This window comes from Odocoileus virginianus, chromosome 28 (assembly GCF_023699985.2).
Source record: "Odocoileus virginianus isolate 20LAN1187 ecotype Illinois chromosome 28, Ovbor_1.2, whole genome shotgun sequence".
Classification (NCBI taxonomy): Eukaryota; Metazoa; Chordata; class Mammalia; order Artiodactyla; family Cervidae; genus Odocoileus; species Odocoileus virginianus.
The window spans coordinates 30,528,870-30,554,191 of NC_069701.1; the positions used below are offsets into that span (position 1 = coordinate 30,528,870).

The 25,322-nt window shown below is 48.9% G+C and overlaps 1 protein-coding gene across 7 annotated transcripts in view; it reads right to left on the minus strand.

Annotated features, from left to right (window-relative positions):
• The window catches only part of NTM (neurotrimin), a 944,459-nt gene that overhangs the window by 172,340 nt on the left and 746,797 nt on the right, over positions 1-25,322 (minus strand). For all 7 annotated transcript variants that reach the window (XM_070457405.1, XM_070457409.1, XM_070457408.1 and 4 more), the window contains one exon: positions 16,120-16,352. In XM_070457405.1, the coding sequence (XP_070313506.1) occupies positions 16,120-16,352 (233 nt within the window). The remainder of the gene's footprint in view (positions 1-16,119; positions 16,353-25,322) is intronic.

Here is a 25,322-nt window from a genome sequence, read left to right on the forward strand (position 1 = left end):
TGCTATCAGAGCAGCTATAATAATAATTTTATTTATAAAATTCTCGCTTCTCCTGAGATGCCCAGGGCACTGTACAACAGCACTAAATAAATTAAATTAAAGCATGAAATATTATGAAAATGCAATGAAATCAACATTATGGAGAAAACAGGGAAACTCCCAAAAATAAAAGAAAAAAGGACTCTTCTCTGCAGGTAGCAGCATTTAGCAAGAGGATGGTTTTGAGAAATCACCTCAAAAGTTCAGCCTCTCGACAAGGGGGTAAACCACCCTGGGCAACCACCCTTTCAACAGCAGGTAAGGGTTCAAGCCCCATCTCCCATGTGGAAGCTTTAGGATCTCTAGCAAGATGTTAACCCCTGTAAGCCTTCGTTTCCTCATCTGCAAAGTGTAGGTATCATATTCTTACCTATTGCCTAGGACTGTTGTGAGATAGATAGAAAGATAGATACATAGATAATAGACAGACAGATATATATACATATAGGCCATGCTATGCAGCATGGGGGACCTTAGTTCCCTTATCAGAGATCAAACCTGCACCCCCTGCAATGGAAGCCAGGAACATTAACTGCTGAACCACCAGGGAAGTACCTGCAGTGAGATTTAATGACATTTTGTTAAGTACTAAGCCTGGCACCCATGATCTATTAAAAACCCAATAAATGTTTTCTATTATTATCACTTGTGGGCTTCCCAGGTGGCTCAGAGGTAGAGAATCTGTCTGCAATGCAGGAGACCTGGGTTCATTTCCCTGGGTTGGGAAGATCCCCTGGAGGAGGAAATGGCAACACACTCCAGTATTCTTGCCTGGAGAATCCTACGGACAGAGGAGCCTAGCAGGCTAGCATCCACAGGGTTGCAAAGAGTCTACATGACTGAACATGCATGCATGCTATTTCCTAGGATATTACTGCTGTGACAGCTGGACAAAGGATGCATAGTGGAGGACACGGATCGTACATCGATTAGGTAACCAATGAGGTAAAATGAGATACAATCCTGAACCAACACAGCGACAGTAAAGATGGGCCGATATGAACAAGGGGTACCTATAGAATCAGGTGACTGAATTAGGGGTTCAATAGGAAAGAAAACAAACTTAGACAGCATGTTAAAAAGCAAAGACATCACTTGGCTGACAAAGGTCTGCAAAGTCAAAGCTATGGTTTTTCCAGTAGTCACGTATGAATGTGAGAGTTGGACCATAAAGAAGGTTGAGTGCCGAAGAATTGATGTTTTTGAACTGTGGTGTTGGAGAAGACTCTTGAGAGTCTCTTGAACTGCAAGGAGATCAAACCAGTCAATCCTAGAGGAAATTAACCCTGAATATTCATTGGAAGGACTGAGACTGAAGCTGAAGCTCCAACACTTTGGACACCTGATGGGAAGAGCTGACTCACTGGAAAATACCCTGACGTTGGGAAAGATTGAGGGCAGGAAGAGAAGGAGGTGTCAGAGGATGAGAGGGTTGGATGGCATCACCAACTCACGGACATGAGTTTTAGCAAACTCCGCGAGATAATGAAGAACAGTGAGGCCTGGCGTGCTGCAATCCATGAGGTCACAAAGAGTTGGACATGACTGAGTGACTGAACAACAAGAACCATTTGTAATATTAGAACAGTGGTTCTCAACATAAGTGAAACATATAAGCACCCAGGGTGTTTTAAGATACAAGTATGCCATGACCGTATCTCCAGTAAACTGAGTCAGAAACCCGAGTCGGGGAGGAGACCTTCAAGACTGTTGTTGTTGGATAACGCTTTAAGTAAAAATGATGTACACCAGCACTGAGGATCACTGGCGAGGTGGCCTTCAAGGTGTTTCCAGCTCTGAAATGGTTTGAGACTGTGCTCCACGCTCATAAGGCCCATTCCCACCTGGCAGCCATTCCTCTGAGTCAGATTAACCTTTGCTCACGAGAGGGAGCGCAATACCTGTGGTCAGGTGTGTAGTGGTCAGGACACCAGAGCCCAGACCTGCCTCTGCTGTTTCCCAATGTGGGGGACCTTAGACCCAGACGAGCAAACTTCTGCTTCCTCACAGGTTGCACAAGGTTGTTTTGAGCATGAAATGAGATGATATCTGTAAAGTGCTTTACCCACTTCCTGGCTGCCACGTAGTAAGCTTTCAGTAAGAAACAGCTGTAAGTATCAAAATCACTGCATGATGAAAGCTCAAGCACTCTGTTTTCCCCCAGTTGCCTCTACAGTGAGATGCGATGAGAAGCTTACAACCTCCCAAGACCAGCACAGCTGTGGGCACGTTATGCCCCAGTAAGGCACCCCAGTCTGGAGCCTCTGGGCATAGTGGGGGCCGGGAAGACCTTGGAACTCAGCTCAGATGCTTGCCCTACAGCCACCGTCCCACTGCAGAAGTCCCTCTGTCCTGCTGCTCTTGCATGTGGCCGGGCCAGGCCTCATGACAGGCAGCGCCTCTCTGCGGAGAAGGGTCTGGGCTACCAGTGGAGTGGCCATGACAACTGGTACTTTCACTTGTCACTCTACTGAGTGGATCAGTGGAAAGGCAGGTGGAGTTAAGGAACAGTCTTTCAGAACGGTCCTTCTTACAAAGTCACCCCAGAGACCCCAGCCCCAGGGAGCAGCCCTCCTTCCCTCCATGGTCCTTCACATTCAATCTGGCCTAACCTAAGTCCATTACATCACGATCATCTGTGAGTTCCTTCTGGCTCATAAACAGATGCAGCCCTTCCCCAACACATACAATAGCATTAGGGATGAAGGACACAGACACACCATGTTTGAAGCTCAACAAAGAAACCCTCAGTGTACCATCTTCCCTCCCTGGGCTGTGCAGGGAGAGAATTCCAAGTGAGAATGAATGAGGACTCCCCAGGGGAAGTGATATACTGTGAGTGACACACAGCTCCATTTCAAGATGTGCTTATTAGTGAAATGAAAATAAAGAAATAAAAAGCACACTTGATTACTTATTCTCTGCATCACAGCCATGTGAGCTCTCGGTCCTGGAGGGAAATCACAGATGCCAATCACAGGAGAAAGTGTCCTAGTGGACAGGCTGGAGGACAGATTGCGGGGCAGGGGGCAGGCTGGGGAGCATGGGGCTGTGGACAGGAGGGAAGAGGCCATGGATACCACTGAGGGATGCCAGATGCAAGGGGGCCAAGGAAGCAGAGGAGAAGGGAGAGAGACAGAAAGAAAACATAGCAGGAAGAGGGGATCCAGACAAACATGAGAGCAAAGAGCCTGTGAGCACAAGACAGCACAGGACAGAGACCAGAAGGTCAAAGTGAAGACAGCACAGCCACAAGCTCAAGGTGGTGATCGGGAAACAGAGAGACAAGGAGAGCAAACCTGAGAAAGGTTGGAAAGAAAGGAAAAAGGATGAAAAGCTGTAAGAGGCAGAAGACCACAAAAAGTGCAGGCAGCAATAAAAAAAAAACTGCTGGTAAGATCAAATGAAAACAGCCTCGGAGAGACAGGTGGGAGATGGCAGAGGGAGGGAACAACCGTCCCAGAGAGAGTGGGCATTTAACCTCTACGTCAACCCCGCCCAGCTTCCAAGCAGGGCCTCACTGTGGCCAACCCGGGACACCATCAACAATTCACACATGCTCAAGGCCACAGATGGGGAGACACAGAAGGAGGAAGCTTGGGGCCGGGGTGAGGGTCCATCTGCAAAGACGGCTAGAATGCAAGAGGTCGATGTTGTACCTTTTCAGTTTAAGGTGCCTGTGAGACAGAGATCAAGTCCAAAGAGTAGCGCCCCTGCCTACCCCGATCCCAGCCAGTTAGTAAGAGAATGCTGAGCAACTTTATCTCAACTCCAACCCCACATCCCCAAACCACATCTCACAGCCCAGGGCTGGGCAATGTCACCAGTCTCCTCCCACCAGACCCACATGTGGTTCCCCCACCTCAGCACCTGGGGGACAGTTATGCCCAATATCACAGAGCATAGTCTCCGTTTCGGCATCTGGATTACTCTGACACCTCCTGCAGGTACCCCTAGGGACAAGGAGCTGATATTGTACATACGTCTACATTACAAGAGTGGATCGCTAGAGAGCTTCTTACTTTAAAAAATAAATAATGGAAACAGCCTGCCCCAAAGATAGCCCTTTCTTCAACTTTTCCATTGGTCAAACTTACACTTCTGGCAGATCTGAACTACCAAACTTTGCTGACTCTCAGCCACCAAGAACTCACAGTGTTAAAGGCCGGTGTGTTACCTTCCTGTGGCTGCTATTAACAGGTTACCAAAGACTCAGTGGCTTACAACGGAGATATATTCTCCCACAGTCCCGGACACCAGAAGTCCAAAGTGAGTCTCACTGGGATGAAACCAAGGTGCGTGCCGGGCCACACGGCTTCTGGCTGCTCTACAGAGAGAATCTGTCCCTGGTCTCTTCCAGCGTCTGGGGGCTGCTGACACTCTCTGGTTCATGGCCATATCACCCTAGTTACCAAGGACAGCAATCTTGAGTCCTTCTCTGATCCATCTTCAAGTGGCTTTCTCCTCTATGTGTCTGTGTACAATCTCCTGCCTCCCTCTTCTGAGGATACATGTGATTACATTCAGTGTCCACCTGGTTAATCCAGGCTAATCTCTCCATGCCAAACTTTAAGCACTTAAACTACAAAGATATCATCATATAAGGTAACACTCAATGCTCCAAAAATTAGGGCCTGATATTTTGGGGTGGGGATTATTTAACGGTCATAGACAGCCTCAACACACAACAAATCAATTTGCTTAACGATTTAAAAAAGAAGCTTTATGGGTCCATTCATTATCCAACAAGGAGCCCGGGAGCCCCTGTTAAGTTCCAAGCCCTGGGGGTAGAATGCAAAAGCAGACACGCTTCTTGGAAAACATACATAATTCAGCTAATCACAAAACTAATGTCAAATTATAACTGCAGTGAGAAACACAGAGTTTCATGATTCTACCTCCAGCAGGAGGAAGGGTAGGGGCTAACCTAAGACAGGGGGTCTGAGAAAGCTCCCTCAGGACATGGCATTCGGATTTATGTCTAAAGGATGTCCATATACATATTCAGACACCCAGTCGTGTCTGACTATTTGCGACCCCAAGGACTATAGCCCAACAGGTTCCTCTGTCCATGGGATTCTCCAGGCAAGAATACTGGAGTGGGTTGCTATTTTCTTCTCCAGCAGATGTTCCTGATCTAGGAATCTAACCCATGTCTCTATGTCTTCTGCACTGGCAGGGGATTCTTTGCCACTGGTACCACTTGGGGAGCCCCAAAGTCCTTGAGGTACCATCAAATCGAGGCTTGAGAAGTGCACTTGGGCTTTGAGGGGAGAAATGGTGGGTGATGGAGAGCAGAGAGGGTGTGGGCAGACGAGCTATTTTCATTTGAACAGCCAAGAGCTAAAATGTCAGACCATTCATTTCAAAAGATCTTCTATTTGCTTGGCCTTCCCAGAAACCAAGCTGGCTCCCCAGCTCACAAGAGCATCTCTGTCTTAGTCCTCGGATCCTTGTGAATGGCTCTGTCCCAACCCTAATTACTGTCCCAACCCCATTATATATCCTGATCACAGAGACCGGTCTCATTCATCTTTGTACCTACTCCAACCCGTCTATCAGTACTCACACGTGAAGGGGAAAAGAACACTGAGATTTTCTGATCCCTTATCTCCAGGCAGTGAGAAAAGGCACGGCCAGCTTGGGTGCTGAGAGGCAGGAGCGGCGTGAGCACTGGTGCCCCCTGTTGAAGTCCAGGCACGGTGGTGCCCTAGGACCCCCACAAACCAGGCCCGGGAATTGTGAGAGAAGGGGATGCTGGCAGGAGAGCGGAGGGAGATCAGCAGGCCAGAGGTCAGAAAACCAGGCACACAGTGTCATGGGGGGACCAGGATTGGGAGAGGTGGGTGCGCCCCAGACAGCTTCCAAGAATGGGGACCCACATCTGCAAAGGGCATGTATGCGTTCTTGGCGCAGAGAACCAGGACTGTCTAAAAAAGCCACCAGAAGACAGAGGGAAGGAAGAGCCTGGAAGCCTTTATGGCTGATAAACGGCTACGCACACAGAGGACGTTATTATCTAGCGACGTTCAGCTTCCTCTCTCCCGTACCTTTCTCCAAATTAAGACTGGGTGATATATCAAGACATTTCTACAAAGTGTGTCTAATCTGAAATAGATGAAAGAAGTAGGTCATTTTTCCAGGTACTTATGTCAAGATTCAGACTAGAATCCAGGACTCCTAAATCCTGAAATTTACTTCTTTCTGCTAAGCCATTCCATCCCTGACGGAGCCAACGCTGGGTTCACTGTGCAGACTCCCAATTAATCAGTGTAGAAAACACTATTTGCCAAGTGAAAATCCTCTATTTTGAATTCTTAATCCCCCCACCAGCTGAGTTTACCACAAAGACATGAATATATAATTGAGACATAAAGAAAACATGCCACCAAATTAAACTGCCCTAATTTTAAATCAATAAATTTTTTTCTCAAATAACATGAAATGAAGATCTCCCGAAAGAAAAACATCCAGCTCCAGTATCTCCGGGAGTCCTTCTCCACTGAGCCCAACTCCAGCAGAAGCCAATTAGATTTCTCACCAATGTCAGACTCTAAATTATCACAGACAGCTCTCAACAGGAATATAAATCTTATGCTAGGCTCCAAGGGGTGATATCATCTAACCTAAGTTGGTCTGGAGACATCTAAAACATTGGGTATCCTCTGCCCACCAGCTCTTGGGTACCAGTGAGAGGCAGATACTGGTGGTGGGTGGTCTTGTGGACCCGAGGGGCTGCGGACCCCTTCCTGTGATTCTCATTTATCCTTGGCAGCATCCTCACCCTCTCTGATTCAGTCATCATGATGACAGAACTAAGAACCCCAGTTTTAAGGACTCTGTTAGTGCAGGGGTCCCCGACATTTTTGGCACCAGGGACTAGTTTCATGGAAGACAATTTTTCCACCCATGAACCGGCAAGTGGCAGGGTTGGTTTGGGGATGATTCTAGCATTATTACGTGTATTGTGTACTTTATTTCTATTATTATTGCATCAACTCCACCTCAGATCACCAAGCTTTCGATCCTGGAGGTTGGGAACCCGTATGCTAGTGTACAAAGAAAGGTACCTTAACTACAGTGAGGGAAAATCATCATCATTGATGTGACTGCAATTATAAAACATATATTGCTATGCTTTAAATACTGACCTTATGGCAAAAGAATCTTTGCATTTTCCCCTGTGTTATCTGGACATGCGAGGGGACTTGGACTGGTTGGGTTTGGATCTGCTCTTCCTTCCAACACTTCTCTCTCCTCCAAGGTGTGCTGCCCCTGACAACTGCCATTCTCTATTCCACTGATAGCCTTCTGGATACTTGGCCTTTGCCAAGACAATGGAATGCAACTTTCCTTGAGGAAGAGAAGTGATGTTCTTGTAGGACGTCAAGGGAAATCACAGGATGCCCATCCTTCTGATCATCACTGAGTTTGTTTCTGGACACACAGGCCAGCCGAGATGCAGCCGATCTCCCTGGCCACACTTTCAGTGGTTTCATCCCAGGAGCCCTGCCCTGGGAGCCCATCTGCTCCTCACTCCTCCTCCTACTTGTCATACATTCTCAGACTTTCCACCTTTGTGCATGCCACTGCTCCTGCCTGCTCTGCTTCTGGCCAGAGGCCCCCAAAAATCCTGCTCACCCCTGAAGACCCCAGAGAAATGCGATCTTGCAGTTTTCCCTAATCTTGTAGATAAAGTCAGTTCCTCCCTTTCGATGTATTCATGGTTTCTCTATGTATAAGCACCTGAATCCCTGTGACCTTCTAAGAGGGTTATTTGCTAACACCGCATCTCCTCAGCTAGACAAGGTGGGCACTCTGAACATTTGTGTGCCCAGCTCCTGGTTTCCAAATGTTTGTTAAATGGAATTGAAAGGTGACAGGTGACAATCCTCAAGTTGACAAAAGATGGACTAAGAGACTTGGTCACCAGTTTCTCCCCATGCCCTAGGAAGCTGGGCATTTCAAGTTTAGCAAGAAGAGGAGAGAGGTTTCAGATGTTTCTGAGTCATTGACAACAGTCATGACCTTCAAATTAAAGATGCTGTTCTTGATCTCACTTGATACACACCCTTACAGGGATGACCTACCAGAACCTTTAGGAACAGACGCATGAGGCAGATCCAGTGGGTCACAAAGCCGTAAAGATACCTCATACAATCCTTCATTAAAAACATTTGCTTTGAGCTCAATCTGAGTAAACCACAGGGGGCCTCTGGTGTGGAATGAGAGTCTGGAGGAAGTTATTAGGAAGAGCTGCTCACTCAGGATCTGATGTGTGACCTCTCCCCAGTGAAAAAGGACAACAAGGCTTATTTGGAGGTTGCAGGGCTATACAAGATCCAGGAGGAATAGGAGCCACTTTATTCAACCTCTGGTATGAGAATCTGAGCAAGTTCAGACTCCCTGGGGAAAACCACCTAAGGGAGAATTCTGCAGCTGCACGAAGACCTCCCCTCGGAAGCACTAATTGCCTGCCTGGAGGGACACTATCCCATTCCCGTAAGGCTCACCCAGGCTTTCTGCTTCCCTGGAGCCCTGTGGTGTGGACAGTTTGGACACCCATAATAATATGATTGACTGTGCTGACCAGGAAGCCCCAGCAGGCAGGAGCCTCGTTTTCCCAACTGCCTAGAAAACTGGAGGACCCTCCCCAGCAACACCAGACCACACAGAAAATGCTATTATTACGCCTATATAAATTTTACTACAGCAATTTCCTCAGATTCCTTCAGTCTAATAGACTCTATCCTACTTGGCTTAGCAGATGGATGACGTTCCAGGGGGTTTACTAAAATTGAGTAAACTCGCTCAGAATTTTTGCTCCCCCCCGCCCCCCATGGCCCATAACCGCGTCAAAAAAATTTTAAAACTCAGCAGGTAAAACTGAGTCGCCTCATTCGCATGCTGTCGAAATTCTGTGAATCAATTTCAGGTAAAATGCCCTACTTCCTTGTCATTCTCCAGGGTGCTCTGAGGAACACTTTAATTGCGTGGCAGAATTTAATTTCCTGACTTTGGGGAAAGTCCTGTGGAATTCAGAGGCAGTCTTACAGCCAGGCCAAACCTGCATTTTCATCTCTGCCCTGAATGGGGCAGGGAGTGGCTAAGACAGTCTGGAGAGCAGTTTGGGATGGCAAACGGGACCTTCAGTCATGCAAGGCCACTGGCAGCTGAAGAAGGCGGATGGGCTCAAAAGATGACTTCTGTGGACTCAGGCTCAATGGTGATGCTCCTCCATTACGGACTCAGGGAGACACAGCCCGAATGGAAATTAGATGGTGCAAAGGTCTCCTCAGCTCCAAGGGAGCCTAGCAGGGCCAGGGGTGGGCAGGAAGGGGGGAAGGGGAGGCAGACTGCTTTCCTGAGGATGTGACTGGAGAGACAGTACTCCTTGCTTTCAGTTTAAGGATTAGACCACATGGTTCCCGTTTGATCTGTTGTTTTTCAAATTCCCTTTTGTTCAGGTTTGGGGTGGGGAGGGTCTATGGGCCTTGGTGTCTAGAAATTAAAAGTTATTGTTCCTGTTCTCTTAATCATAATAATGAGTTTGGCTTGACAAGGTCAATTAATTATTCAGGATTAGGAAGCAACACTATTATACCTATCAGGCGGGTAAGAGGGGAGGGCTCTGAGCAGGAAGACAATACAAGCTAAAAGAAGGGCTGGTGTTCGCAAAGCTCTGTTTATTGTCTGCAAATCACCTGCTGCTGCGGGCTATTCCCTGGCCCTTTCCCTTTCTCTCTGAATCCCCCAGCCCAGGGAACCGACAGCCATATCCTGGCTTCCTCTTCTTGTTTCTGCCTTATTCCACAGACATTAGTGGAGGCCCTGCTTCACGTGAGCTTCAGAGCCTGTTTGACTCCAAAAGGCAGGTAATTAACTATCAAACAATAGAAAGGATTTTCAGATTAATTCTGCCCAGGAAGAACTACGAAAACTCATTTACACCAAACAAAAGGGAGGGGGTGATTAGATGCTCCAGTGACAAAAGAGAGACCTAGATAGGGTCTAGAAAACTGATAAAGGGCCAAAAGCTTGTGTTATTATTATTATACCAATACCTCCATTTTTATAAGCACTATATTCTACTCTTCTCTATCAAGCAAATAGGTCTCTAAGTGAGACTTAAACTCAGCAGGCAGACCACCAGTCAATTTCTGCCCCCTGATAGATGAGCAGAGGATGAGATGGCTGGATGGCATCACCAACACAAGGGACATGAATTTGGGTAAACTCTGGGAGATGGTGAAGGACAAGGGAAATCTGGCGTGCTGCAGACCATGGGGTGGCAAAGATTTGGACCCAACTTAGTGACTGAACAACAACAAAGAGACCATTCTGAAGTTTCCCTAAGACCACCAGGGTGGTTTCCCTGCACTAGAGGGCTTTTATAGATACAATGAGGGCTTTGGGGATGTCTTCCATGCTGTCCTGAATTTGGAAACAATTCAGTACAAGGCGTTTTTGTTCACTCTGCTTTCCAGAATGGGGCCTCTTGCAAGGAGCAATGAAGACAAGCGTAGAGCTTTTCCGAGAAGCTTGCTTTGGCAGCCGGATCCAGAGGGGGAAAGAGTTAAAGTGTGCAGCTGAATTGGAGAAGCGGCCTCTTATTAATTACACTCATAAAGCAGGGCACCCTGAGGTCAAAGAGATGGAAATCGCTAGACCCAAATTTTAATAAATCGTAGATGGAGCTCCCTCACTCTGGTCTCAGAGATTACATTCTGGCTGCCTAAGTGGGCACGCAAACCCCTGGGTGGTCTTTTTTACTCTTCACAAACTTATTTTCAATGGAGAATTCAAGGCATCAGAAAATCAAGAATTCCTAGTGTCTGAAGCCCCCCTCTCTGTTACCCCCCATATCTGTTGAAGCCCCTGCACCCTGCTGCCTCTTCATCACAGGGCCCTTTAGACGAGTGAGCATCACCCTGCCCCAGGCTCCAAGGCCAGAATCTCCATGTCCTGGTGGACGTGCCTCCCCCGCATTCGCACACTGATCCAGCTCACGAGTTATTCTTCTGCTCTTTAGGACAAAGTTCCTGACTTCGGAAGTCCTTCTCTCTACAGCTAACAGACGAACCCCAGACCTACATCTTTTCCCAAAGTTCTCTCTTGTATTTAAAGCACCACCATCTTTTCTAATTTCTATCTTCTCTCCAAAATCCCATCCCTGTTTCCACCCCACACCCGGCCTTTGAAGTCGATGAAGCCCATCTGGCTTCAGCACCTGCTGCCCAGGTGATGGTTCAAGGCCGCCGGGGACATTCCATCTGCACCATTCAGTACAGGAGCCACCACCCCCTGTAGCTCTAGAAGCATCTGAAATGTGGCCAGTGTGACTGAAGGAGTAGATTTTTAAATTGTATTTGATTTTAGCTAATTCGAATTTCATTTCAAAGCCACCTTGCTGAGCAGCTACTTAGCTCACCTGTTCCGTCTGGCCCTCATCATTCCTGCCACCAGCCCCAGCTGCCTGCCCCCACCTCCCTCCCACACCTGCTCCAGAACCGCTCTCCTCCCAAGGTTGCCCCTTGCTCCCAACCTGCCTCGGACACCTGCCCCACGTGACTGCCTGGGCTCTTCCCCAGATGCTGTATTGGGACAGTGCAAATCGGAAGCACCATCAACTCTATCCTGCCAGCTGCTCTTACACGCCTGGCCATGCAGGCTGAGTTCCCTGGGCTTTCACACTCTCCCTTCCTCTGCCCGGGACTCTCCATGGCTCAACTCCAGAGCTGCTCCTTCGCCCCCCGAGCTGCCCATTGCAGGGCTCTCCCTGCAGCCCAGGCCTGCCTGGCCCCCGTCCCCACTCCAGTCACTTCACCAGTCCTGCCGGGACCTTTGGAAACCACCCCAGCCCTCACCAGCATTGGAAAGCTCTGGGAGAATTTAGGTAGCTCCAGAGCTATCTACCTAAAAAAAAAAAAAAAACAGAACACACACACACACACACACACACACACACACACACACAGAAAATACAACGCAACAGCTACAGGTAGTGAGACAAGAAGAGATGGACCCACTAATAAAAGGAACCAAACACCCCCTCTTTCCCTTTTCTTTTACTATAAGGACATACAGATTATCAGCAGATTTTTAAAATATCCTAGGGAAACAAGGACAACTCTAGAACTTGATACAGTGAAAGGTTTGCCCTGAGGGGTGGAAAAGCTGAAGATACACTAAGAACTCAAGCTCTAGAAGACGCAGGAAAGGAAAATCCCAGCCTTCAGCCCCGAGCTTGAGCCAGAGGACTGCCCGCTGTCCAGCAGCCCTGGGAAACATGGGGGCCGCGTAAGTGGACCAGCCTGGTCTCTGTAGAGATGGTTTCTGAATGCTATTACAATGTCTGATCACACACCAGTGGGGTGAGAGGACCCAGGGGCTTGGAGGAAGCTGGAGCCCCAGAAGGATTTAGCCAAAGTCTACACTCCCAGAGGGGCTTTCCAGGTGGCACTGGGGGTAAAGAACCCACCAGCCAATGCAGGAGATATAAGAGACATGTGTTTGATCCCTGGGTTGAGAAGATCCCCTGAAGGAGGGCACAGCAACCCATTCGACTATTCTTGCCTGGAGAATCACATGGACAGAGGAGCCTGGTGGGTTACAGTCCATAGCGTCACAAAGAGTCGGCATGACTGAAGCAACTTAGAAACTAAATTCCTGGGGAGGGCCTGGGTGTGGCATCCAACTCCATCCACTCCCCATGAAGGGGAACTCATGCTTCTGGGTGGCATTTCATTCATTTTCATGTGCCTAGAGCTGGGCCAGGGTCCTGGGAAGCAGAGTTGTTCTCAGTGGTGATTTATGTCCCACCCTCGCCTTTATGAATGGAGGCGAGGGTGGGGGCAGGTATAGAGGGCAGAGTGGCTGATACTGAGGCAGATTCAAGGGTGGAACCAGGCCTTAGCAGGGGATAAACACACAGAATCACAACCAGAGAGGAGACCCCATACAGAGAACAAGTCGGGCAACAGGGGTATTTGATAGGAATGAGGGAAACATAATCCCAGACTTCAATAAGCTCATGTGATCCTGTGAAAAAAAAAATTACCTTCCTTTTGTGTGGGTTTATTTATGTACGAAGCTGACTATGCATACCCAAATACACACACTCCTGGGTAAAAATATCAGTTTACTTCCTTTCTGCTGCTGCTATGATGTGTGTGTCTGTCTGTGAGTGTGTGTTTAATGATCACAATACAGTTTTGAAAAGTTCATACATCTTTCATTTCAACACTGTTCTGCAAAAGTTTGACTGGGGATGTCAGAATCCAGAAGTCCGCTTTTGCAGGGAATGAGGTTTATGTTCAGAACAATAAATGATTCCAAGATAAATACGTTTCTTTTTTTTTTTTTTAATCCTGGATGGTGATGCATCCTCTTTCCAATACAGAAACAGGGAAGCTTGGCTGTATTTAGTTTGTCTGATTGCTTTTAAGAGCAGGGGCAGGCTGGCTCCGAGAAACCATGGTCCTCTATTCATTAAAGTGTCAATAATGACTGGTCCAGGCATATCGACAGCAGATTAGCTGGGGCTGAGTCTGTGGACAAGACCAGAGCCTTTTTTAACCCTGCTCGTTTCCAGATCAATACACCCATCAGCATTCGAAAATTAGCCCAAGATGAGATTTCGATACTCAAGGAGGTGTGTCATGATCAGAGGCCACCTCTCCAAGCCAGAGGTATAAATGCCGAGCTGCGGATTAGACACTTTCCATCAGCGTGGACAGGAGGGAGTATTGCTGTAGACCCCATCCCCTATGCCCTGCCCCTCACGCCTCCCCACCCCTATACACCCAACCTCCCCTCTTTGAGTCTGTGTGAGGCCTTGCGGCTACAATCCAGCCATTTGCTCAAGAAGCATTTGTTAAAAGCGCACTTTGTTGAAGACACCTGCCAGGTACTCTTGCCGAGAGTGCATGGGTGTGTGGGAGGAAGGAGAGGGGAACTTAAGAAAGAAATGGCACAAACATGATCCTTGTTTTCATGGGGGCTTCCGAGTTTCTCACAACTCCTTCCATTTTCCGGCTCCAAAAAAGCCCTGCTGCCTAACACAAGTGTCTGTGATGGTGCAGCGCTCCTAAGGTCTTTCTGTCACTGTCAGACACTCTCAGCGGTAAGTGTGTGTGTGGAGGGAATGGGGCCGGGGGCATGGGGTGTGGCTTCAGACACACCACCTGCTGCGACCTGAGCCACTGGGGCATCCTTCAAATCCCCTTGCGGAAGAGTGATTCTCAGCCTTCTTCTGGCCAATTCTTCGCAAGAACAACAACACGCTCACCCACTGAAACCATCTCAAGGAACAAAACCTATTCTTCTGTTAGTGATACACTCTGATCCTGTCTCTGCAATTTCATTTCCTTTAAAAAATGCTGTTTGTACTCAGCAGTTTGAAAAATATTCATATATAGAACCAACAAAAGAAAAAAGCCATCATCATTTTCTTTTGGAAAAAGAAGAGGGGGAAAAAAAACAAACATAAAATGCAAACAACGTGGTGTGACCAAGGTGTGTCACAGCATGACGGGCTCAGAAGCCTCACTGGCCTAATCCCTGAGCAAGTGTCCCTCCAGCCTGACCTCTAACCATCACTGCCCACTGACTTGCCTTTCACAGTTGGCACCCTGACCCCAGCTGCCCTCTCTCCTGCCTTCTCCCAGCTTGCTCCCCGTGAATCTTCTAGCTCCTTCCTATTCATCATCCTTGAACCACCATCCTGCTCCCTGCGTTTTCACCCACCATCCACAGCTCTCTCCTCCCTGTGGGTGTGCTGCCAAGGGGGTTGTTGGAGACCGAGAGCATATTGCCCTTGGCCTGCCATCTAGAGGGATAAAGAACAGGAGAGAAACCCCAGCAGAGGCCCCAGCTCCATCACTTGGGGGCTTCACCTCTGAGGTAATAAAATAAGGTATCTGGTCCACACGCAACTATGATTTTTAAAAAGTTAAAAACAACTGTATCTTTTAAAAGTGAAAGCGTGAGTCTCTCAGTCATGTCCAACTCTTTGCGACCCCAAGGACTGTAGCCCGCCAGGCTCTTCTGTCCATGGGATTTCCCAGGCAAGAGTACTGGAGTGGGTTGCCATTCCCTTCTCCAGGGGATCTTCCTGATGCAGGGATCAAACCCACATCCCGTGCACTGCAGGCAGATTCTTTACCTCTGAGCCACCAGGGAAGCCCTAGCTAACACTTAAATAGCATTTTTGTGTGCGAGACCCCCTTCTGTTTCACATTCCAGTACATGGAAAGTGTAATCCTCACTGCAGATGCTTGCAACACTGATTCCATTCTACAGATGGAAACCCTGAGACACAGTTGGTAACTTGAGGTTCCCCCAAGTCAGAAAGCACTGGCTCGCTGACAAGGAACCTGTCTGTGTGGTCACCTGTGGTCTGAATGTTTAGCACGTGCTCTGCTTATGGGGAAGGACAGAAGCGCCAGAGAAGCACAGAGACAGCAGAAGTAAGAGAGAGGCAAAAACACAGATCTCAAAAGCTGTGGGTAAGGTGAGAGGCTCTGAGGAATGGGAGGGGAGTGGGGTGCAACCGAAACACGGAGAATCAGACGCAGGTATTAAAGGGGAGACGTGGCCCAGGGCTAGAGGGGAAATAGGAAGCAAGCAAGCTGCAAACAGCAGAGGTGGCTGTAACGGCTGCATCGCAGGTAGGTGTCTAGAGCACCGCAGTCGGTTCTGCCTTCTTTGCAGGCTGTGTGAGGGATGGCATATGCACAGAGCCAGAAGAGCTAACACACTGCTCTGAAAATAAAGCACGCTTAGCGCTGGATGGAACCTTTAAAAAACTCAGAGGAGAAAGAAACCAAGGAAAAAAATAATGAGGAAATAATTTTCTGAGACAATATATTATTGGATCAGGAGCAAAGAAAAGGCCCCAAATCCTAGTCCTATTCAATGGGAAAATGATTTGAAATTTCAGCATCTAAGGGCAAAGCAAAAATCAGGAAACCATCCTGGCCAGATGGAGCAGACAGTCTCATCTAAATTGAGGATCACAGTGAAAGTGTCGGACACAGGCCCTCCCAGCCACCCCTGGCCGCCCCCAAGGCTGCCTACCTTGCACAATGAGGTGGACGCGGGAGGTCTTGGGGTGGTTGTCCGTCTGCACGGAGCAGGTGTAGGGGCCCTCGTCATACACGTCCACGTTCTGGATCTCGATGCTGTACTGGGTCTGGGTGTTGCTCAGGAGGACCACGCGGGGGTCTAGGCACCACTTGTCATTCCCAGCGTAGAGGATGGTGCTGCGGTTCAGCCAGGCCACCCGGGTGACCCGGTTGTCAATCGTGCACCTGGAGAGAGGACCAGATGGGTAAGTCAAGGGAGCACAGAGAAACAGATGCCATCAGGGTCTTCTTGGCAAGGCTGGGATGACTGGTCACCCTGCCCCCAGTGTATGCACAAGCACCTCCTGTTTGATTTGTCCTAGGTTTCAGCATCAGAGGCCTTGCAGAACTGCAGCCTCAGAACACTGGCTAATTCAGATTTGCAGGTCCTGACTGACTCTGTGTCTGAAAACCCCTGAGCACAGAGTGGTTTCAATAGTCCTAAATATTCAATAGTTACAGCCTGGAGTCATTGTCCATCCCAAGAATAGCTGGGCCCTGGGACTACCCCCACCTCCCCTTCCTCTGAGATTTCCATGATATGCATGATGATAACTCCTCACATTACTTTCTAAGTGTTTTGGGTGTATTAAGTTGTGCAATACTCATAACAACGCCATGAGGAAGGTCCTACTGGTGAAAAGAATTGAAGAACAAAGACACTGAACGCCTCTCCTAAATCACACAGATAATATGTGTTAGATCAGAAACCCAGACTTTAACTACTAAACATTCTTCCTCTCATCTTAGAATAGCAGATTCCAACAGAAGGCTTTTGAAGTCAAAACTAAATACAGACCACCACCATTGCTATTTCTCTTCATTACACCCAGGGGCAGAAATGTTCAATTACTGCTAGACTAAAGGCATTTTCCAAAATCTCAAAACTGTTCGCACGTGTAAAAATAGATCTTCTTTCTTTTATTTCTGCATCTGGAGTCCCCAAATTGTGGAAGCTCCCTTCTCTTTTCCTGCACTTTCAAATTTCCTAGCTACTCTTGCCAAGTCCTCTTCAAGTTTCTCTGCATTCATTTCCTTCTCTAGCTACACAGAATATGTTCTATGGCCTGAGGCTAAATTCACAAATGCAGTGTCCTGATCCTGAGTATAAGGCTGGAAATAGCAACAGAGCCACAGTAGGTACAATATTGCCTCCAATTTATATCTTCTTCTGCAGAGTACAAAGCGCTTTTACATCCACACTGTTATTCTTGCAGCAAATTGCTGAGATAGATGATCTTACCATTCTCCGCCTTCAAGATCAGGCCTCTAGGGTCAGAATGGTCTGATGACTTGCCCAGGACAGAGAGCAAGGGGGTGATGGAGTCAGCCCTCTCAGCTAGGTTCTAATTCCTAGTCCTGGTTCCCCTTAGGATGTGCAAAGGTGAGGTTTCCAGTGGGGAGGGACAGTGGCTTCCATTGAATTCTCAAAGTTGTCTGTGACCATAAAAAGCCTGAGGATTCCTGCCAGGCACGCCCGCTCCCCCCAGGCGGTCCCTCTCGAGACCGCTTTCCTGTGCTGTGCATCCTTTCCCCTCGTCCTTGTGTAAATGTCACAGGATCATTGCTGGGCCCTTCAGGCGCAGGTGTGGAGGCTTGCTGAGAGCCCCTGTGGGGAAACGGCTCAACCAGAAGCACCTCTGTCCGCTGTCCAGCTCGCTTCGTGCCGCTTACTGCCTTTTTTTGTTTTTGCTCTTTTTTTTTTTTTTCTGGACAATAAAGGAGAGAAATGATGGGAAAGCTAACCAGGGGAGTATTTCTGAAAGTGGGCATGGACCACTTGCATCAAAATCAGGTGAGGTGTTTGTTACAGATCTTCTTGTCCTACAGATTCAGAATCTTTTGGAAGACAGACACACGGATTCCTAACAATACCCCAGTTGGGTCATGTACCCACCTAAGTTTGAAAAGCACGGATGTAGAGAGGGGTGTCCAGGACCAGGCTGCATGATTTGTGGTTTTCAGTGCAAAACGCAAATGCAGAACCCTTTGTTCAAGAATTATTAAGAATTTCAAGACGGTGAGAGCATGGCATTTAACCAGAGCAGGGTCCAATGTGAATAAACACACACCCTGAATGGATGTCACATTTTATCAATTTCCTTGGACTCTTACTGAAATGCACATTCTGATTTGGTACATCTGGGGTGGGGCCTGAGATTCTGCAGTTTCAGTAAGCTCCCAGGAGATGACAGTGCTGGCGGCCCCCAGACCATTTCTTCAACAGCATAAATCTAGAGGGAATCATATGCATATGAAGGCTTGAGGAGCACTGAGCTATTAATAGCACTTCACCACAGGAAAGTGCGATCAGAAAACCAGCAGATGAGCATCACTTGGGAGCTTATTTGAAACACAGATTCTCAGGCCCCCACCTCAGATGTAATGAACTGGAACCTGTATTTTAATAAGCTCTCCAGTCACCAGAAGGCACTTGCAGTCTGAGCCGGTCTAGAGCACATTTGCTGTCAGCTGCGATAACAATATCCTGAACATACCTGGGAAAGTGCAGCCGATGGAGGAAGCACCTGATGCTGGACCTCCCCTGAGGCTGTGCTTTCCCTGAACACCTGATGCTCTTCCTCTCAGGCTACCTCACTGAACTGTGGATTTGAACCATAATGGTGCGAAATCCCTAAAGAACAACACACTCCACAGCTTGCACCTGGGATGTCATTCATATTCATGACCTTAAGGGCAACACTGCTCAGGATTTTGCTTGGACGCAAGTGGAGGAGTTGGCTAAACTCATACTCATGGCTAATGTTTACTGAACACAATACTATATGCTAGGTACCCTGCAAGTCTATGGGGTTTCCCAGGTGGCACTAGAGGTAAAGAACCCACCTGCCAATGCAGGAGATGTGAGAGATGCAGGTTCAATCCCTGGGTCAGGAAGATCCCCCAGAGGAGGCACGGCCGCCCACTCCAGTAGTCTTGCCTGGAGAATCCCCCATGGACAGAGGAGTCTGGCGGGCTATAGCCCATGGGGTTGCAAAGAGTCAGATACAACTGAAGCGACTTAGCACACACACACTGCAAGTGTATGCTGTGTGTTGTTTTAGCATCTCGAAAAACTTGGTTGGGTTCACTTATCACTGCCAACTTACAGATGAGGCTAACTGAGTCTAACAAATATTATCCAAATGAATTAAGATGACCCTGATAAGTAAGCTGCAGAAACAAGATTCAAGCCCAGCTTTTGTTTGTTTTCCCTAAAGTCAGTATCTTGAATGTCCTTATCTAGGGCCTCTCAAAAGTCCCCATAATGGGATGAACTGAGAGAATAGCATGGAAATATATCCATTATCAGATGTAAAATAGATAGCCAGTCGGAATTTGCTGTGTGATACAGGGAACTCGGCTCAGTGGTCTGTGACAGCCTAGAGAGGTGGGGTGGAGTGGGAGATGGGAGGCAGGTTCAAGACAGAGGGGATATATGGTATATCTGTGGCCGATTCATTTTAATGTGTGGCAGAAGCCAGCACAATATTGTAAAGCAAACAGTTTGCAATACATTATATATTTTTTAAAAGTCCCCACAACACTTAAATTCAACAAGCACCAGAACCACCTGTAATTCCTGATAAAGGACAGACTGCTCGGCCCCTACCTGAGCTGGGGACCCCGTTTTGAGAACCATTAATTTAGACATTTCCCTGGTTGTTGGTGACATGAAAGCCGCAGCACAATGGGCATGAGGAAATGACTCTCATTTAAAACACTTTTCTACTACTTTATAGGAGAGAACTTTCTTACGACCGACATACTCTGACAAGCCAGAAGCAGAGTCCTGGCTATTTTCTCCTCCAGCAGTTTAAATGCAACCAGACACCAGGTGATGGGAGCTGCTGCAGGACAGGCTGATCAACAACCTCTAAACTGCCTGGTAATTGTTTCTGATGCCCGTCAAGGGAGCATCTCGCAGCCTCTTGGTGAACACGAGAGGACCACGCTGGGCTTTCTCGTGAGTGTCTAATGACTGGAAATTGACTGAAATGGAAGTGGTCTCACCACACTGCACCACACTCACAGGGCCAAATATGGCCATTTGCAGAAGCACTCATGCTCCAACACACCCAATTTCAGCGTGGTTAGGCGGCCCCCTTGTGAAATACTATATGGAAAAACTGGCACAGCTTCCATCCTGGCTTGGGGCACTTCCAAGGTCATGAGTAGATGTCCAAACTGTCACTGCTGGATATCAGTCTTGTTGAGTCTCCACGGAATTAATGTGGCTTCTGCAGAGCTGGATCACAAAGGTAACCTGGCAGCCAACTCCGGGCCCTTCCTCACACCTGCCCCCTTCTATCTGTCTCATTTATCGAGTCTCTACAACAATGTACAGGAGACAATTCTCCCAGGTAGTTTAAAAAAAAAAAAGTGAAAAGAGCATAAGTGCACTTCCAAGCAGAACCGAAGCTTCGGTTAGTGGGAGTCAGGAGAAGACTGGGTGGAAAACTCAGTCACCAGGCTTTCTTTTTCCAGGGATAGCCCTTAATTCACTTCGACAAAATTACTCCTAAAATCAGATGTATTTCATTGCTATTTCAACTCCCCCAGGAAGGGGATCAACTGTAAAATTAATCAGGAGTAAGTAAAGCTTCAAACTCAACCGGCCCTAACTAATCCAGGTGAGAGTAACAAGACATGGCTACTTGCCACTGGAGAAGGAGTCATAGGCCGGTGTGAGGCAGGCCAGGAAAAGAAGGAAAGAGCCAGGAAGGACGGGAGACTCCCTGCCCCAACCTTGAAGGTCTCCATCCCTCTCCCACAACCTTGAGATGCACCAGACACCCACCCTGAGCATCCTTTCCTCTGCCCGTCCTGCGACACATGCAAAGAACAGAGGAACAACCTCAGCACACACTGGGCTTCCAGCCTGAGCCCTGGGACTCCCCAAACTCCAATCATCTCTCCATTCAGAGTCTCAGTGCCTGCCCTCACTTGCGTCTACACTTCGGCCCTCCAGCCAGTAGCCCTCAGCCTTACCTATTTCTCTGAAAGGTCTTCCCTTCTCACCAGGCTGGAGGCTCTCCTTTCCCATGTGTAGACCCCCCCCCGGACCATGCATGGCCTCGCCTATATGCAACATCCTGGCAGAATCCAGACAGACAGAGAAAACCTGGGAGGCATGGCTTGTTCACCCCTTCACTGCTGTGCCCGTGTCTTTCTCAGTATGTCTGTCCTCACCCTGTTCCTTCCCTTGGAGAGGTTTCTTCTTACAGAGAATGGGCCTGGTCCATGTGAGTGCATGCCATCAAGGGTGTCCGGCCTGCATGGATAGTCTGCATCCCCTTTGATGATGAGTCTCATGTATGGTTTGCCCAGAAGAGGACCAGCCCCATGGAGCCATGCCAGACCACGCACCTGAATGCAGTGCATGGCGGGGAGAGCTGATACACCTGAAATTCTCTGCAGCTGCTCCGATGATACCAAGGCTCTGAAAACGCAGCCCTCTGTGCCCTTAATCTCCTGCTGATGAATAGCGGCTTTATTACAGTGGCTGCATTCGTACATAGAGGAATAGCAAGAGAAAATGATTAAGCAAGGCTAAGAAGAGTGCTGCAGAGATAAAACATAAAATGTGGATTCGGGGCCTCAAGCTCCTCCTGGATTTTGGAGGAAAGGAAAAAAAGAGACAGAGAGAGAAATAGGAACCTGGAAGCTGGAAGAAAAATAGTGCAGAAAGATCTGCTTGGCACCTTCTAAAGACAGACAAAAAGAGTGTTGAAATAAAGAGAAGGATTATTGAAGAAAGATAGAACAATTCTGGCTCAGCCTTTCTTAAACACACCTGCCTGAAGATCTGAGGACTATAATGTGCCTGGACAGTGGGTAATCCACCCGTCCCTTCTCTCAAATGGCCCTTTAACTGCCTTTGAAAAGTGACACGTCTCTAGCAACATTTGAGCCTACGGCGAAGTAGGTGCTTCCGCCCTTCACAGCACCTGATCACAATCTCCTCTTATCTCGCAGAAATGGTCTAGCTGCCCCTAAGTCTGGTTCCTCTGAGCTTGTGCCCGGCACCTCCCTTCAAGCTTCAGAGCAAAGCATCACAACGCGGAGGGCCTGGAAATGCCAACTGGCCTGTGCATCTCCCACGTCTGCTTCTGCAGGACACCAACCAACAGACAAACCAGGATGCTCCATCACCGACCTGCTGAAAATTCAGCAGAAAACAGCTGGCACCTTAGCTCTTTACTGTAGGGGTGAGGAGTGTTGCTAATTTTGACCCTGCGTGTGTGTGTATTTAGTCACTTAGTCATGTCCGACTCTTTGTGATCCTTTGGAAGGCTCCTCTGTCCATGGGATTCTCTAGGCAAGTATACTGGAGTGGTTTGTCATGCTCTCCTCCAGGGAGATCTTTCCAACTCAGGGATTGAACCCAGGTCTCCTGTATTGCAGGCCTATTCTTTACCTACTGAGCCATCAGAGAAACCCAATTTTGACCCTACTGGAATAGACACTTGTATGAAATTGGCTTGGGTCACCTACAGACACAAACATTGAACTCACAGTTCACACTGGTCTCACATCTCTCAACTGCTACTGTTTTGCCTTCCAAAGAAAAAAAAAAGGTGTGCTCTGAAGACCATCCATCCTCAGTCTATCTGTAATATGAGTGGGGGGAGGGGGCATACAACATGTGTCTCTCTGTTCCAAGGATTTTTGGCTATTTTCAAGGCAATCTGGGTCTTGTGAGACTCAAGGTGGCCTTTGAGGTTGGAAGGAGTTTGCCAAAGAGAACAGAGCAAGGCACAGCATTTCAGGCAGAGAAAACAGCATGGCAAAGCACAGCAGAACTGTGGGAAGACACCAGCGTGTTTGCAAAAGGATGGACATTTGGCCTGTAGGGAGTATCAGACTTTGGCAGAAAAGGTAGGTGAGATGAAGCAAGTGAGTGAGTGTCCTGCTCTTTCTGTGTCCCCTCCATCCACCGCAGACTGACTAGTGTGGGTCACATTGACTGTTTCCTGACCTCCGACCTCCTGTCGGGTCAGTTGATGGGCAGGGGAGGGGTTACCACCAGCCGTCCACATTCCTGTCAGAGGTCACAGCTCCTGGCCAGGGACCTCTGTCCCTGGTGAGAGCTTCGACCTCCTCCTTTCACTATTCGAGACCTGGAGGTATCAGCCAACCCCCACTCCCGCCCCGTTTGTGCCTGGGGGTCCTAACTAACCTTCGTGGTCTTTCTTGCACTTTGACTGCACCTTTGTAAACATCCACTTTATTTATTTATTTTTTAAACATCCACTTTATTAAACTCTCCTCAAATTGCCTAGTTTGAGCGTGCCATCTTTTCCCTCAGGAACTAAAGCAGCAAGCCACGTGACAGACTGTCTCCTCTCTCCTGAAGATAGGAAAGACCAGAGACCCAAATTGAGGAGCTCTGCAGCGGCCACCCAAAAAACTCATCAAGGGTCACTCGGCCACAGAAGCACCAAGCCTAAGCCCCGCCCCTTCTCCGAGCGGGGCCCGCCCTGGGAGGAGGGGCCAGATCCCCGGAGGCAAATGAGCCTGCTTCTTCTCATCTGTGTCTCTGATCGCGCCAGCCATCCTGTCCAGACAGCCAGGTGTGTAGAGCCCACACCTGAGATGGAGCTTCATCCTGGAGATGGTGGACCAGCTGGCAGGAGAGCCGCAGGGGGATGCACTAATTTTGGTCCAAGCTGACACTGTTCGCAGGTACACTTGGAAAACCAAGACTCGCTCAGGTACCCTGGGGATGGACAGTGTGTATCGGGGTGTCCTGCCATGCTGGAACCAGGTCTGGAAGTCCCCAGTGTCCCTGAGCCCAGAGCTGGGGGTGGCTGGGGAAGACGCGCCAGCCTGGCACTCTGTGTGTGGGAGTCAGCCTCAGATGAAGCAGCATATGTGCCATGCTGGTCCCATCTCTGGGGCGAGTTTCAGCTCCAGCTCCTTGTTTGGACACACTTGGAGTCCCTCCCGCAGGCCTGGATCCTGCCTCTGATGCCCTCCTGTCACCATTCAGGATGACCTATGGTGAGGACTCGAACCACCAGCTGGGGAGAAGCTCAAGGCTGAGGAGACAAAACAGCACTTGGACCAGGGAGGCAGGAAGCCGGGCGCGAGTCCCGGTCCTCCGTCCACAGGGTGTCCCCACCTCTGCAGCGCGTGGCTGCAGTCTGTCGGCCCAGGCCCCTGGGGCCCTCGTGTTAGATCTGCGCCCCTGCCCTGGTTCTGCACTTCTAAAGTGGCCACACCTGCCTCTCCCTGGAGGCTGCCTTAGATGGTGGGTGCCCCTCCGCACCCACTCCCAGGGGCCGAGGTGCCCGGGGAAGGGTGTGTGTCCCCAGGGCAGCAGTGGGGCCCTGGCGGTGGGAGCAGTTCCCCTGGGAGCCCCCTTCCCCTGGGAACTCCCCAGGGAGTTCCCCTGCCCTTCCTGGCTGCCCCACCCCACTCCCTGTGATCTCCCGGGGGAACAAGCCCTTAATAGTTCACAGTCACACAAATTCGCCTCTCAGGGCTGAATTTAGTTCTGGGGCTCCAGAACTAAGACGATCCTGTTTGTAATTATCACAAATGTTTTGCAATGAGGAGGTGACCCCATGAGAAAGGCTGCATGAGATGCTTAGGAGGCTGCGGAGAGGAACCAGCACAGGGTCGGGGCCGGGGGAAGGTGGGCAACGAGGTCCTGCTCTGGGAGGTGCTGAGAGGAGCCGGCAGCCAGGTGAGTGAGCCGGGTGGGCAGGGGCCACCCCGGGGTGCTGACACCACGGGGCAAAGGTGCAATCCAGCCCGAGCACAGAGGGCCTCCTGGTGGGGGTGTCAGCTGCCTGGAGGTGGGCGGAGGGGGGCATGTGGACTGGGAATCTCAGGGCGGGACAGTGAGTTCTGAGCTCACCTTGAACTCAACATACAGAGCAGGAGCACAGGGGAGTTGCCTCCACGGGAAGAAAACAGCCTCCAGAGATGGGGCTGTGGTTAGGGTTAGGGTTAGGGGTTTATCGAATTCTTCACTTGTTTGACAAATGTTCAGGGAGGATCTCGTATGGACCATGCAGTGTGCTGGGCACTTAAGTGATGCCACATAGGATGAATAAGACAGACACAGATATTCTGCTCTGTCAACGAGAAGCTGAGACAGATTATAATCAATCGTGGACATTTTATGAGAGGATAGTATGCGGT